We start from the raw sequence: 15,479 nt of genomic DNA, 5'->3' as shown, positions 1-15,479 counted from the left end.
ACCTAATGTGGACTTTCCTCCTACGTGGCAAGAGTACAAAGAACAAAAGTCTGCCATGAAAACTACTGTCTATTACTGTTGGCTTCCTTTATTGCAGAAAAGTCCTGATTTACAGACAGGTATTTTAAACACATCTTTAACACTTAGCTGTATTGTTACTAAACAAGAAGTATGAGGACATCCAATCTGAATGTAACAATATACTACACAACATTAGATTAAATGTGTACGTTTGTACGTTTCTGAATAGACAAAATACCACAGTTAATGGCATTTACAAAAATATGATGGATATTTATTTTGCTGAACTGGAACAAGGCATTTTTAATGCACTAAACGCTTAAAAAATTTACTCATGAAATTTCAGTGTAAAATAACGCCTCAGAAAAACACCTTTACGTATCTGTTTCAGAAAGTTTATTAAAAGGAAGTTATGATATCTGGTCTAATGTAGTGTTTTTTCAAATTACATAAGGCTGTCACACTTTATTCATCCCAAACTAAAATCAGAGTATGCCCCATTGACAATGGAAAACTAAATTTTCAGTCATCCAATTAACTACTTATCACTTCTTCAGTTCATTTAGATTTAATATTTACAAAAGAGTTTATCTTCAGCTATAAGACTGCATGAATGAGGCACTGAGGATGGTGTGTTCTAATCGGTGAACTAGCTGTGCTTGCTTCCTATAAGAGTTTTCCTTAGAAGTCTTATCTGTAACAATTAACACTCTAATTGGAGGGCAGGGGAAGTACTGGGACAAGCTATTTGGTCCCATCCATTCCATTTCAAAATAGACAATACATTGTTAAGCTGGTATCTGTTTTAAGTAAATTAGAGTCTGAATTTAAAGAAAAAACAATAATTTACTAAAATATTTATTTTGAGATATTAATCAGATTTATAGTAGTAATAAGGTGGCCTTCATAATAATACTTTATCCATTCAATAGGCCTGGATGTTAGGTACTTGAGACAAAGTCTATCCCAAGTAGGTAGTCCTATGTATTTCAGAGGACAGTGTCAGTTCCTGTTACTTTATCTTCCATGCAATTTCATAAACAGACATTGTCAAGGCTGCAAGGCCTAAAAGCTATGTTTTGAGGCCACATCATGCTGTCCTTTCCCTCTATCACTTATTCCTTTCTTGTGAGCTGACAGGGCATTAAATAAGCACAAATGCTGCTACACCTGCTTTGGTGTAATACATTTATGTTCTTCAGTATCTTGCCTGTTTACCTGACAGGAGTATGGAGTATTGGACAACGCAATGAGAGCCCATCTCACAAACATGTCCACAGATGGATTAATCAAGCATTTTAGACTGTTAGCTAGTTGCCCAGTCCTACTGCTGGCTTTTAATCTGTGCTTTACTTGTTTTGCACAGCAGATCAGTTTTCAAGATTGACATAACAGCATTTTTAAAATAAACACCTTACTTTAGGGGTAGGCAAAATTTTGGTGTATCACTATATCAATCAACTGTGACAGTCTCTCTTCAGTGTTTATAACTGGATATAGGAAGGGATTGTCTTTGTTCCCTACATCAGGGGTTCTCAAACCTCATTCCACTTCGACACCCTTCTGACAACAAAAATGACTACACAACCCTGGGTGGGCGGGCGGGCGGGGGGGGAGGAGACGGGAGAACCCAAAGCCTGAGTCTGCCCAAGCCCCGATGCCCCACTGCGCTGGCCAGGGAGGGGGCAAGCTTCAGCCCCAGGCAGAGGACCTGTAACCTGAGCCGTGCCACCCAGGGTTGAAGCCCTCTGGCTTCGACTTTGGCCTGGGTGGTTGGGCACAAGCTTTGGCCATGGCCCCCAGCAAGTCTAAGACAGCCCTGGGAACTCCATTAGGATTGCGACCCACTTTGAGGTCCCCACCCATAGTTTGAGAACTGCTGCTGTACACTTTCAAAAATTCCTTAAAATTAAGTTTGTTTTTTTTAAGATAATATTGTATTCATGTGTCTGGAAAATAACTACAAAGTATTACGTATAACATGTGAGGGGTCTAATCATCTAATCTGGTACTACAGTGAAAGTGAATGTTTTCAGGAACATAACATTTACTAGTTTGTAAAGAGAAGTTCAAGCAAAATCAAAGCGTTTTGAAATATAGAACATTATGCAGAGTTACTTAAGCCACATCCAAAATATTGGCAGGAAGAGGTACAAATATAAAAAGTATGTAAGATGAAATCAGGTCACAGTGTTGTAAAGTCTATACCTTCATGTTTAAGAAGCACCTTTCAAAAAAAAAAGTAATTTAGGCACCAGAAATTTCTTTAAAAAACTTAAGTTACAATCAGGCATAAAAGTTTATTGGAAAGGCACAGATGAAAGATAAAAGTATCTTAGTTCTAACAGTATCTGATTACAATCTAAAAAAGATGTCCCAAAATGTGGAAAGTTTTATACATATCTAAAATACTTAATATCTACTTCATTCTCTAAATTCAGAATGAAAAGGGTTTATATACTCTACATAATAATTCAGATAAATTGTGTATCTACCTACAACTAGGACAAACATCTAAGAGCAACCTGAATAATTTCACAGACCAAGGGTTTGGCTACACTTGCAGCTGTACAGTGCTGCAAGTTAAAGCTGTCTTCGTACAGCTGTGCAGGGAAAGCGCTGCAGTGTGGCCACATTTGCAGCATTTGCAGCGGTGTTGGGAGTGGTGCATTATGGGCAGCTATCCCAGCGTTCAAGTGCCTGCAACGTGCTTTTCAAAAGAGGGGAGCGGAGTGGAGTGTGACAGGGAGCGTGGGGGGGAGAGAGAGAGAGTGGATTTTGGAGCCGACAGCGTCAGCTCCCTGCATTGCAAATTCCAACCACTTCCCCCACCCCTCTTCTCATTCACTCTTAAATGCAAATAGCCTTCAGACCAGATAAGCAGGTGCTCCCACGGACTCCCTCCCCCACCCTGCCGTGCTGTTTCTCTCCTCAAGCAAACACTACCTGTGGACATTCCCTGCCTGCCTCTGCTCGAGCAAACAATCGCTGTGTTTGTTTTTTAGATAAGCAGCTCCGGGAGCCCCGAGTTCACAACAAAACAAAGAGAGGGATCACAACAAAACAAAGAGAGTTCTTTAGTTAAAAGCATTATGGGAAAATTCAGGAGGTCAGTTACAGCGTAGTAAGATTAATCACTGTTTACACTGGCACTCCAGCGCTGCAGCACCAGCGCTGTTCTCTTTATTCCTCTTGTCCATGTGGAGTACAACCAGCGCTGTAGCCAGGGAGATACAGCGCTGTATGTGCCTTGCCAGTGTGGACGGGGAGTAAGTTACAGCACTGTGAAGCCACCACCAGTACTGTAACTCTCAAGTGTAGCCAAGCCCCTAGTCAGCTATAGACGAAACAGACACTATAGCCTAAAGCTTCCCTAAACATTTGAGAAAACCTTTTGTCTCACATCATTGTAATACAGATATACCTAGTATCTTTCACACAGGCAGTTCAGACATTTAGCTTAAATAAAATCAGTGTTGCACTCTATCTTCATTTTCAGTTTGAAGAATATTTGGCAGTTTAATATCCACTATTGACATTTTAAATTTACAAAGACTCAAACTGATGCAAAATTCAAATACACTATTCACAACAACGCAATAGCTATCATCACAAGATATCAACAGTACTTTAATAAGTCTGAAACTAGTACAGAAACCACACTGCAAAGCTTTTTTTTAAAAATTTGTAAACTGTGAAAGTTTTTATTTTTATTTTTTTTAAATTCAACAATAAATTTTAGTTCTATATCTACAATTTTGGATAACCACACTGCATGAAGGAGAAACTATTTGAAATTCTATTTTTGTTATGAGAAAGTAAATGGAATTAAGTGTTTGGTATCAATATTTAGAGGTTAGTTGTTTTTAATGGTGACATAGAGGACCAAGTTCTTTTACTCCCTTTACAAATTCTTTGTATAAAAACTGTTTACACAATGCCCTAAAATAGCAGACTAATATTGTATTGTGTATATACACACTAGGTTCAAAAATAAGTTTCCAGAATAAGTGAGCAGATTTTACCAACTCACAAGCACTTATTTCCCATTAAATGCAGATAGAGCTTCTGCATGCTTACCTCTTTGGAATCAAAATATGGATTTAGAAACCTACAGTGAGATTTAGAAAACTAAAGCAAGGTTCTGAAAATCTTGAATATCTCTCTCACATAACTGAACTATTTGTCCACAAACACATATCCATTTTTCATGGGAAAACAGTTGATCTGAAGTTTTGGAAGACTAGGTTCCATTAGTAACAAGTTGGTATACACTTGATGATGTCCCTTTAATGCTAGTGAACAGTTTTGGATTGCTTGGCATGACTATAACAAAATGCTCTTCTCTTAAAATTGGGGTCTCATAAAGCTTGCATGGTCTCCTGTAGCATTTCCACTTGTTGCATTTAATTTCAAAATCAAGTTTATTAGTTGACTGGGTTCAATTAACTGCAACTGGTAGCCCATGATATACAAGTTCTCAGCAATTCAGAAGATGCCCCAAATGCACATTACAAAAGTTAAAGATTTCCACAGACTTTCACTAAAATATTTAGATCATTCAAGTACTTTAGCCACTGTGGCTATTATCACACAATGGCTAAACGAGTCAAAATATTTAAGTCATTCAAAATTTTGACGGTGAAGTCTCTGGAAATCTAATTTCATGGAGTACAGTTGCAATGTCTTTTCACTGTCAAAAACAAACAACATTGTGTTTCATATTCAGAATTCCACATCTAGCTGATATGGTGTTTTTTCATCTAAAATTCAAATACCTCCATTGTTTCATGTCTCATTCAGAACTTAAATGCTTTTGCTGAAGCAATTCATTAATATATTTTAACAACAGTTCAAAATTAATAAGCAAAAGTGACGGCTGTTCAAACAAACTGTTCATTTTCTTCAAGGACAATTTTGTGCACTTTTTAAATGTAGGTTGGAACAAGTTTTTTTTTTTTTTAATATTTGTATAGAATAAAAAAAAAAAGCATAAACTAACACCATTCTATACTATGGACCCATCCTTGCTCTGTGCTGGAATCATCACAGGGACAGCTCCCATTCTATTTAGATTAGGTGCAGCTACCTTTGACGGTGGGAAGTTTGGGTTTTGACCAGGAGAACGTTCAAAGTCTTCACTTGGTACCTGATTATATGGAGTCTTGGCATATCCTTCCATATTGGAGGGAGACATTGAACCTAGAGAGGAACGATTGCTGCCTATATAGCTGCGGGCTGTTGAAGTACGACTCTTTGGAGGAGGAACATCCTCTCTGAAAATAGTTAAAAATAAAAACGGTTTAAACCAAGAATGTATTGGTGTTTTGAGAGATTTATAAAATTTCTACTGTTTTTTTCTATTACAAAACTAAAAGTGTAAAAACAGTAATACTGTTTATTACTTTAAAAAAAAATGTTTCAAATATTTACCACTTTCAGAATCCTTTTTAACTGAACAAAATATTGAAATATCAGAAAATAGGATACAGGCATATTAATGTATACAACATTAAAAGTATAATGTTTTAGGCTTAGCTGTCACACTGGCTTAATGTACTGGCTTAGGTCAATGCAGAATTCTAATCAGCAATAATGAATATATTACCCACAAGAAAACATTAAGAGGAAGTTATTTTCTAGTTTCAGATATTACAGTTCAAAGGGTAAAGACAATGGGCCATTACCTAATATCATGATGCACTTCTTTTTCATATTTTTTCTCTTTACGTTTCTTACAGCAACAGAAGACGAGAAAGGCCAATAAAAAGAGACCCAGAAGAGTTCCAATAACTGCTCCAGCAATTGTGCCAGCTGTATTTATAGCTAGAATAGATTAACACAAATTACTACAATACTGGCCTTTAACTGAATTTGCATAACTAGAGAATTCTCCGTTTACACCTTAAAATAAAAACAAATGTTCCCTATACTGAGAAATATTACTGAACTGATACATGCATACTTATGTTTAAATTAAAAAAAAAAAAAGTGTATAACACAAACACATGGAAAGACAAATCAAAAGGCTGATGTTTATTGGAGCTGAAAGAATACTCAAAAATATGACAAAATTAAAAATGGTGTCAGCTACCTGTTCTACAGCATATTTCTTTTAGAGATTAAAAAAGGATCAAATGAGTTTATTTTTTTTAACTCATTCATCAACATTTCTTATTTTGCAGAAACTACTATACAGCAAGTACTTACGAGGAGTGACATTTAGCACAACGAAACAGTCATCAGTGCCAATTCTGTTTGCAGCCACACAACTGTATGTACCAGAGTACTCCTCAGAGACATTTTTCAGAGACAGTTCACCTGTATCTTTATCTAAAAATATTGAAGAAACTAATTAAAATTTTCCATTAATGATTATGCAATATTTCAAAAGATGTTAATCCATTATAACAAATTTTATTTAAAAAGTCAGTGTCAGTTATTTTGACATCAGTTTGAAAAAAATGAGACATTTGTCAAACTGCAAAGAGCTGTCATATATAATACTATCATTCTTTTATGAATAACTGGAAGCTTATTCCATAGTATTTAATTTCAGTATTCGATCCTGGTACTCCATACCACTAGTCTGCTGAGAATACTTCCTTGCCAGGAGTGTAAGGGATGTGTCTAACACAGGTAATCTGTGAGGTACCAGATCTTAAGTCAGTAAGCCGAGGCATAAAAAAAACTTAGCATTTCAAGGTGAAATAAAAACATGAAGACAAAGCCTGTTATCCATCTTAAATATATTATAATAGCAAAGGATAAACATTACTTAATAACGATGTCGCCGGAAGTTCCTCTGTGCCAGTTAACTTCCTCCAGTTGTAGGACAAGAGTGGGGAACCTTCTTGTGATACACATTTCAGGGTAAGGTCTCTTCCAGTTTCCTGTGATCCTTCAATGTAGCATTTAGTCCTTGCCGGCTTCACTAATAAATAAAGTATTATTTAAAATTAATTAAAAGTCAGTTATGGTGTCCATTAATTAAGCCTTAGCAAATAAATCATTTTTCACTGTACAAAACTTGAGATCAGCCTATATTTTTTAACTCTTATGTTTCATACAAAGGGCAAACCAATTTTTGAGCCATTTTCAAGAAATGTTAATTATTTCTACATTTTTGTCCTCCTCCTTCTCCATTCCACTGGGGGAGGAGGGGTATCAATCCTCTATTTTTTGAGCACTAAATAATAGGGCTGTCAATTAATCACAGTTAACACCTGCTATTAACTGAAATCAAACTTAATGGTGTTAATTTTTTTAAACACAATCAAATCATATACATGTGTGAGGGTGGAAGGCACCAGCAGCAGAGGAGGGCTGGAGCCCCACGCACCAAGAGGGGATGGAGCCCCGAGCAAGGCTGAAGCCCAGAACCCCCACCTCTGACACTATTTGAAAATATAGAAAACCCACAAAAACGTAAATAAATGCTATTCTAGTATTGTTTAACAGTGCAATTAAAACTGCGATTATTTTTTTTAATCTCGCGATTGGGCTGTCAAACGGTTTAAAAACAATTTATCCACTTACAATTTAGTATTAGATTATGAGTTTATTTTACACAAGCATCTCTCTTATTTTAAGTGTCAAATGTAATATGGCATGTAACAATTTGCCCTCAAAAACATATACAGCATATAGCATCTGTACAAATTATCTTACCAAGCACAGTCAACTGTATTTTTTGGCTTTCAACTCCAGGAGCTTTCTTCACTCTGCACTGGTATGTGCCTGTGTCTGCTGACTTTAGATTCAGGATATCTATGGAGCCATCACCAGATCTGGGATCAGGATTAGTGAACTGTACCCGTCCATTCATAGCTTCATAGTAATCATTATAAATCCTGTCTACAGAGTACATGATAATCTAAAAGGAAAAGAAAATACAAATATTTTCTTCAAACAAATCTGCATAGCAATTTGAATATTTCAAATGAACCACTGTTCTATTTCTTTGGAAGACATTTTGTCATGTGTAAAAATAATTCTAATCAGAACAATTAAACTCCATCCAACGCAATTTATCTGATGGAAAATGAATAAATTCTATTAATAGCTGTTTAAAATTGCTGCGTGCTAATACTTATACTATAAACCTCTGCATGAAGAGGTTCATCTAAATTTACTGGTATTGCTTCTAAAGAATGGAATGGGAAAGGGACTAATATATTTTAAGAATTTTTTTAAAATATTTTCTTAGTAAAAGCGGACTTGTTTGGTTTAACACAGCATTGTCTTTATCAGTAAGAATAATCTATAATTCTATGAACTGAAAAAAAAAAATTAAAATAAAATTATCCTGGAGTTATTTTCTCTTTACCATTCATTAACTTATAGTGAGCAATCGCTTGTCCTTCTAGATCTTAATGATGTTTATATAACTGGCATTCATTGTTTACTATTCCTGTGCATGGTGCTTCACAGACATGCAAGATCACAAGTTCCCTGACTTGAAAGAGAGCAAATTCAGAGAGCAAGAGGTTCTTTATGGGCAGAAAGCTTCAACATTCAGAGCTCTTACAACAGCTAGGAATTAAAAGGTCTCTAAAAAGCTGTCTCTACTCACTGTTTGTTCCTTCTTTTGATTATCTGTTGGTATTAAGACCCATTCAACATCTAGTGGGCCTAGATCTTCTTGTGAGACAGTGAATGTACATGGCAATGTAACTTTCTCTCCTTGCGCTTTTTCAACCATAGGCTGGTTAGTTGAAGTTATCTTTAGGCCTTTTGTTAGACCTAGAAAAAAAAAAAGTGGCAGTATAACAAGTGTTAAACCTCTACTAATTCAACAAACAATAATTCAAATCTATGGATAAACATTCAGCTTTTATGATAAACTTTCCATTAGACATAGGCCAAGATTTTCAAAAGTGGATACCAAATAAGTTGCCCAATTATCCAAAGTGCTGAGCACCCAATAGCTCCCTTCACTGAAATAGGAACTGCTTGGAGCTCAGCGTCTTTGCAAGTCAGCCTGCTTATACAGATGCCTAATGTCAGGCACTCACTTTGGAAAATCTTGGCCATAACACACGGTTAAGTGTACAGTACTGAAATTGTCTAGTCAGAGATTTTTAGCAGCCCTTACCCAACAAACCCTGTGCCATACTCTGTTATTGAACAATGAAGCAAACTGGATATAATGTTAATCAGTTCAACCTGGGAGTCCTATAAATAGTCACTTGCATCAGGAAAAGCAACACCCTTCCTCATTTTCCATCTCCTACACAAACACACCTTAGTTTTATGCAACGTAAGTCCTATAAAAAGCATACATATCAAAAAGGGTTTTAGTTAACAGTGACTTTTCACAACAGTAAATGCACACCACAATCCTAATGCTACCTCTCTGGTAAGATAAGGACATATAGCATACTACTAAGGTCAGTCAAGTCTGACAGGACAGTTGTGAAATCTTGACGTTAAATTACTTGTTCTTGAAACATAAGGATCATTTTGCTTTAAAGGAATGGGTGGGTTAATCTTTTCCAAAAATCCTACTGAGTTTTCAAATTTAATTTTTGCGTCAGCCTTTTCTGCCTGATCTCCTCCTGGAAAAATCAGCATAATCCTCATTTGCATGGTATGCTCAAAGAAGAATGTTTCCAAGCGACAGATTCTGCTCAATCCAATGCATCAAAAGAAGAAAGAAACTATACAATGACCAAACAGGATTGTCATAAAAAAAAATTTACGTAAGTGGCCAGAAGCTATCTTTCCATAATATATTACAATCTTAAATCTACAACACGTGTTCATCTGTCATGTTTTTTATAGCAGAATCACACAGTATTTGTTTAGTGACCAGGAAATGTTCCAAAAGGAACATTCCACTGTGTAAACTGTGAGATGAACTAGAAAGGTATTTGATGTTTTGAATCTCTTGCTGGATGTGAACATCTTGCTGAAAGTCAACATTTGTGAGAGACTAGTAGATTAAGTGCTTTAAAATGGTAATTTCTTATCTGAAGTAGTAAAACTAAAATTCTGTACAATATTAAGATGCAAAATGCGACCTTGTACCAAAATCACATGTGCTATGTAATATGAATAATGTTGTTCACCGTGAAAGAGTACACACACTGTTCTGTAAAATGTATCTTTTTAAATACTTCTCTCCCTTTTTTCCCCTCCCACAGCTGAAAATTTTTCAAGCCTCCCTCCTTCATCCCGAAGGATCTCTCGATAAGGTGGCAAAAAAACCATACGCAAGATGAAATTTTCTCTGAAATCATGCAATCGACTGCAGTGAAAGAGCTTATTTGATTGAGTGGAAGGACACAGTATCACAGTACAGGAAAGTGTCCAACAAACGTGAGGCCAGGAGGGATGAATGTGAGGACAGGAGGGACGAATGCAAGGACAGCAGGGATGCTTGAGATGAGAGGTGGTGGCAGGAAGATCAGAGGAGGCAGGATACAACGCTGCAGCTACTGCGGGATCAAACAGAGATGCCCCGGCATCTGGTGGAGCTTCAGGAATGGAAGCAGGATCACAGAGTGCCACTGCAGCCCCTGTATAACCACCCTCCCCCATCCCCATGTTCCACAGCCTCCTCACTCAGATGCCCAAGAACGTGGGGGGGAGGGGGGGGAGAGAGGCTCCGTGCACCCTGCCACTACACCCCAGTGGACAGCCCAAGCAAAAGGCTGTCATGCAACAAGTTTTGAAGTAGCCTTTTCCTTCCTTCCCTCTTCTCCTCCTCCCACACCCCACCCGAGCTACCTTGTCAATTCTCTCCCTATTTTTATAATCAAATTAATAAAGAATACATGGATTTTAAACAATAGTGACTTTATTTCCTTTGAAAGCAAGCTGTGATCGAAGCAGGGAGGGTGAGTGGCTTACAGGGATGAGTCAATCAAGAGGGCAGGTTTTCATCAAAGAGAAAAACAGAACTCTCACATCATAGCCTGACCAGCCATGAAACTGGTTTTCAAAGCTTCTCTGATGCGCACCACTTCCTGATGTGCTCTTCTAACTGCCCTGGTGTCTGGCTGCATGTAATCAGTGGCCAAGCAATTTGCCTCAACCTCCCACCGCATCATAAATGTCTCCCCCTTACTCTCACGGAGATTGTGGTGCACACGGAAAACAGCAATAACAATGGGAAAATTGGTTTGGCTGAGGTCTGAGCAAGTCAGTGAAGTGTGCCAGCGACCTTTTAAACATCCAAATGCACATTCTACCACCATTCTGCACTTGCTCAGCCTATAGTTGAACAGCTCCTGACTAGTGTCCCTGCTGCCTATGTATGGCTTCATGAGCCATGGCATTAAGGGCTAGGCTGGGTCCCCAAGGATAACTATAGGCATTTCAACATCCCCAACGGTTATTTTCTGATCCGGGAAGTAAATGCCTTGGTGCAGCCGTTTAAACAGATTAGTGTTCCTGAAGACACGAGAATCATGAACCCTTTCCGGCCATCCCATGTTGATGTTGGTGAAACATCCCTTGTGATCCACCAGTGCTTGTAGCAGCATTGAAAAGTACCCCTTGTGGTTTATGTAGTGGGTGCCCTGGTGCTCTGGTGCCAAGATACGGATATGGGTTCCATCTATTGCCCCACCACAGTTAGGGAACCCCACTGCACCAAAGCCATCCAATAAGGCCTGCACATTTCCCAGAGTCACTACCTTTGGTAGCAGCAGCTCAATGATTGCTTTGGCTATTTGCATCACAGCAGCGCCCACAGTAGATTTGCCCACTCCAAATTGATTCTCGACTGACCGGTAGCTGCCTGGTGTTGCAAGCTTCCACAGGGCTATCGCCACTTCTCAACTGTGAGGGCTGCTCTCATCTTGGTATTCTGGCATTTCAGGGCAGTGGAAAGCAAGTCACAAAGTTCCATGAAAGTGCCTTTACGCATGTGAAAGTTTTGCAGCCACTGGGAATTGTCCCACACTTGCAACACTATGTGGTCCCACCAGTCTGTGCTTGCTTCCTGGGCCCAAAATAGGCATTCAGTGGCTAGAACCTGCCCCATTACCAGCATGATCTCCAATGCGCCGGGGCCTGTGGTTTGAGAGAATTCTGTGTCCATGTTCTCCTCACTCTCGTCACTGCGCTGCCACCTCCTTCTCGCCTGGTTTTGCAGGTTCTGGTTCAGCATAAAGGGCACGATAATGCGCGAGGTGTTTACAATGTTTACGGCTGCTGCGTTAAGCTAAGCGGGCTCCATGCTTGCCATGGTATGGCGTCTGCACAGGTAACCCAGGAAAAAAAGATGCAAAACAGTTGTCATCCGTTGCTTTCACAGAGGGAGGGAGGGAGGGAGGGGAAGGGGGCCTGACGACATGTACCCAGAACCACCCGCGACAATGTTTTTTGCCCCATCAGGCATTGGGATCTCAACCCAGAATTCCAATGGGCAGGGGAGACTGCAGCAACTATGGGATAACTACCCACAGTGCAATGCTCCGGAAGTCGACGCTAGCCTCGGTACTATGGATGCACACCGCCGAATTAATGTGGTTACTGTGGCCGCATGCACTCGACTTTATACAATTGGTTTCCAAAAATCGATTTCTATAAAATTGGAGTAATCCCATAGTGTAGACATACCCCATGTATCAGTCTACTAAAGCTGTTGTCGTCCTCCCTTCACCCCTCCCCCTTTCTCCTACCATCACCTCAGTGAGAGAGAGTAAAAGACATCCTCAGGTCTGCCTTCCAGCTAAATCCAACTCTAACCAACAGAGCCCAGAATGACCATCCATGGGAAGCATGAAGAAGAGGTATGTAGGAATCAAAGTTCCCATACTATTTTTTTAAAGTGCATTTTAAAACTACTCAGAGTTTATAGTATAACAGAGATGCAGACTGAATTTCTATAGCCCAATCCAGTTTCTGGCTGCTTGTTACCACATTTTTTCCAGTCTCAGCCAATAAATACATCCAAGAGAAAATAAGAACAAACCCATCCATCAGAGATCACATATCAGTAAAGGACTTGTTAAAACTACAATTATTCTACATAGCAATACAAGATTCAAAAGATCTTTTAAGAATTATTTCAATTACAGCTTGAATAGCACTTAAGAAAAAAAAGCCATTGTGCACTTTGTTGAACACACAAGAATCCTTCCACACCGATTAACTTTTTAGATATTACTACGGGGGGGGGGGGGGGGGGGGCTGTGAGTCCCTCAATGCCAGCTGGCAGAGGGCCCCCATATCCCATCAGGCCTGACACACACAGTGCCCCAACATACATCATAAACGTGTCATGTCAGATATCATATGTAAACTGTTGATATGCTGGTCCTGAAAATCAGTGTGTTATGTATGTACAGACTATATACAAAAAGTTATAGATGTGTGCTTGAAATATGTTCTTAAAATGTGTTTGGGAGGCAGAGCAAGAACCCAGCCTGCCTGAAACAAATGAATGTGTATTTACCTTCTGACCTGATTACAGGCGGAGGACAACAGAAATAAATTTGCATATAAAGTAAATAAAGCCATTAAACTAGACAAGCAGGGAAGAAGACCGTTAAACAATCTTGCCAGGGTACAGAGTCTGAACCCCAGGAAGGTTCCTGGCTCTTGAAACAGACACAATAAACTTTGGGTAATATAAGAGGGGCAAAGAGAATCTAGAAATCAGTAATGTAGGGGTCATAAGAGCACAGCACCTTACTGAAGCTCACACTCCCATGAGGCAATCCAAGTAATTGGTATAGATTTTAGAACACTTAGAGGAATTGGGTTCTAAACAGAAAGATGTTCTTAACCTTAACTACAGCAGAGTTATTGCTCTAATACAGACTTCATGCTAAAGTGAATTCAACTAATACAGTGAGTTAATGGCCCACTTCCTAGTAACTGAAAGTGAAGATGCTCTCACGATGCAATATGCCTAGCCTTTCCATATGACTAGTAAGACAACACAGGTAAAGGGAGAAAGCAGAAAATTAATTGAAATGTCTGAAGATTTTTCTTTTACAAACCGAAAAGCTTTTAAACCACCAAGACTATAATTAAGGGTTCAGCACTTCTAACACAATTAGGTCTCTAATTTTAAGAAATCTCCCACTGGTACAACCACTGATTCAGTTGGATCAGTGAAAGCCTGAGTAGAAGCTATAAAGTAGGAGCTACAAAGTAGGCTATAAAGTAGGCAAGGCTCTTGCTACTTCCAGCATTTCAGCTGTTTGATTTTAAAACTGTGTTTTTAAGTTAGTGAATACAGTGTTAGTGAAGTTAGAGTCTTTGGCTTTCATTTTAAAGTAAAAATAACCCATAATATAACACCAAACATAAATTTTTCAAGAAACACTACAGGCTGATGATGGAAGCGAAGGCAGAGCAGGAAGAGGCAAGGCTACTTCAAAAGGGACTGTCATTAAAATTCATGTCCTGTTCACATTACTAATGTAAATTACTCATTTCCTGGTCATCCTCTCAGAGGTTCATTTCTTAGGCTACTTGTGAACAACATAGCTGGAGTCGATGTACCTTAGGTCGAGTTACCATGGGGTCTACACCAAGGAGGATCGATGGGAGAAAATCTCCCGTTGACTTACCTTACTCTTCTCATCAGGGTAGAGTACAAGGGTCAACTGGAGAGTGATCTGCAGTCAATTTGGCAGGTCTTCACTAGACCCACTAAATCGACCACCAGTGGATTGATCTAAGAGCTTTGATCCCTGCCATAGTGTAGACCTGCCCTTAGGCTATGGCTACAATACAGCTTATGTTGACCTAAATCATGTTGCTATGGGGTAATTAAGATGACAGAGGAGTTCTCTGCCCGTCACCTTAAAGCGGCTACACTAGAGAGCTTACTGCGGTGCAGCGCCACTGTAAACTCTCTACCATAAGGCAGTGCTTCTCAAAGTCAGGCCGCCACTTGTTCAGGGAAAGCCTCTGGCAGTCTGGGCCGGTTTGTTTACCTGCCGTGTCCGTGGGTTTGTCCGACCACGGCGGCTGTGGTTCGCCACTCCAGGCCACTTGGGGGGCAGAAAGCGGTAGCCAGCACATCTCTCGGCCTGCGCCACTTCCCACAGCCCCCATCGGCCTGGAGCGGAGAACTGCAGCCGGTGGAAGTCGCGATCGGCCGAACCCGCGGATGCGGCAGGTAAACAAACTGGCCCAGCCTGCCAAGGGGCTTACCCTGGTGGACTGCGTGCCAAAGGTTGCCAATCCCTGTACTAAAGCCTTGTCTAAGCACAAACTTGTACCAATTTAATTAAATTGATGTTATTTCTGTTTAGGTTAAACCTGTTCTGAATCAATTTAAACTCAACAGAAAGAAATGCAGTTTAAACCTAAATAAGTATCCACACAGCTTTTTACACCAAATGCTTAATAAAATCTATTTAAATTAACACCTAAATTAAACTGGTGCGTCATGGTACAATTCCCCACTCTCAACCTTAGCGTCCAAAAGATGGGGTACCAGCATGAATTCCTCTAAGCTTAATCACCAGCTTGGAACCTGTAGC

At 39.3% G+C, this 15,479-nt stretch overlaps 1 protein-coding gene across 2 annotated transcripts in view; it reads right to left on the bottom strand.

Annotated features, from left to right (window-relative positions):
- Window positions 1–15,479, bottom strand: part of CXADR (CXADR cell adhesion molecule) — a 51,944-nt gene that overhangs the window by 13,682 nt on the left and 22,783 nt on the right. Inside the window, exons 2-7 of one of the 2 annotated variants that reach the window (XM_032763894.1) lie at window positions 8,597–8,766; window positions 7,693–7,897; window positions 6,800–6,955; window positions 6,232–6,354; window positions 5,709–5,847; window positions 5,111–5,297 (exon numbers count right to left, since the gene is read on the bottom strand). In XM_032763894.1, coding sequence (XP_032619785.1) covers window positions 5,111–5,297; window positions 5,709–5,847; window positions 6,232–6,354; window positions 6,800–6,955; window positions 7,693–7,897; window positions 8,597–8,766 — 980 coding nt within the window. Of the gene's footprint in view, window positions 1–2,846; window positions 5,298–5,708; window positions 5,848–6,231; window positions 6,355–6,799; window positions 6,956–7,692; window positions 7,898–8,596; window positions 8,767–15,479 lie in introns of those variants that run through there. The other variant, XM_032763893.2, reaches the window with a different exon arrangement.

The sequence above is a fragment of the Chelonoidis abingdonii genome, chromosome 1 (assembly GCF_003597395.2).
Source record: "Chelonoidis abingdonii isolate Lonesome George chromosome 1, CheloAbing_2.0, whole genome shotgun sequence".
Lineage (NCBI taxonomy): Eukaryota > Metazoa > Chordata > Testudines > Testudinidae > Chelonoidis > Chelonoidis abingdonii.
This window is presented reverse-complemented; position numbering and strand designations above follow the sequence as displayed.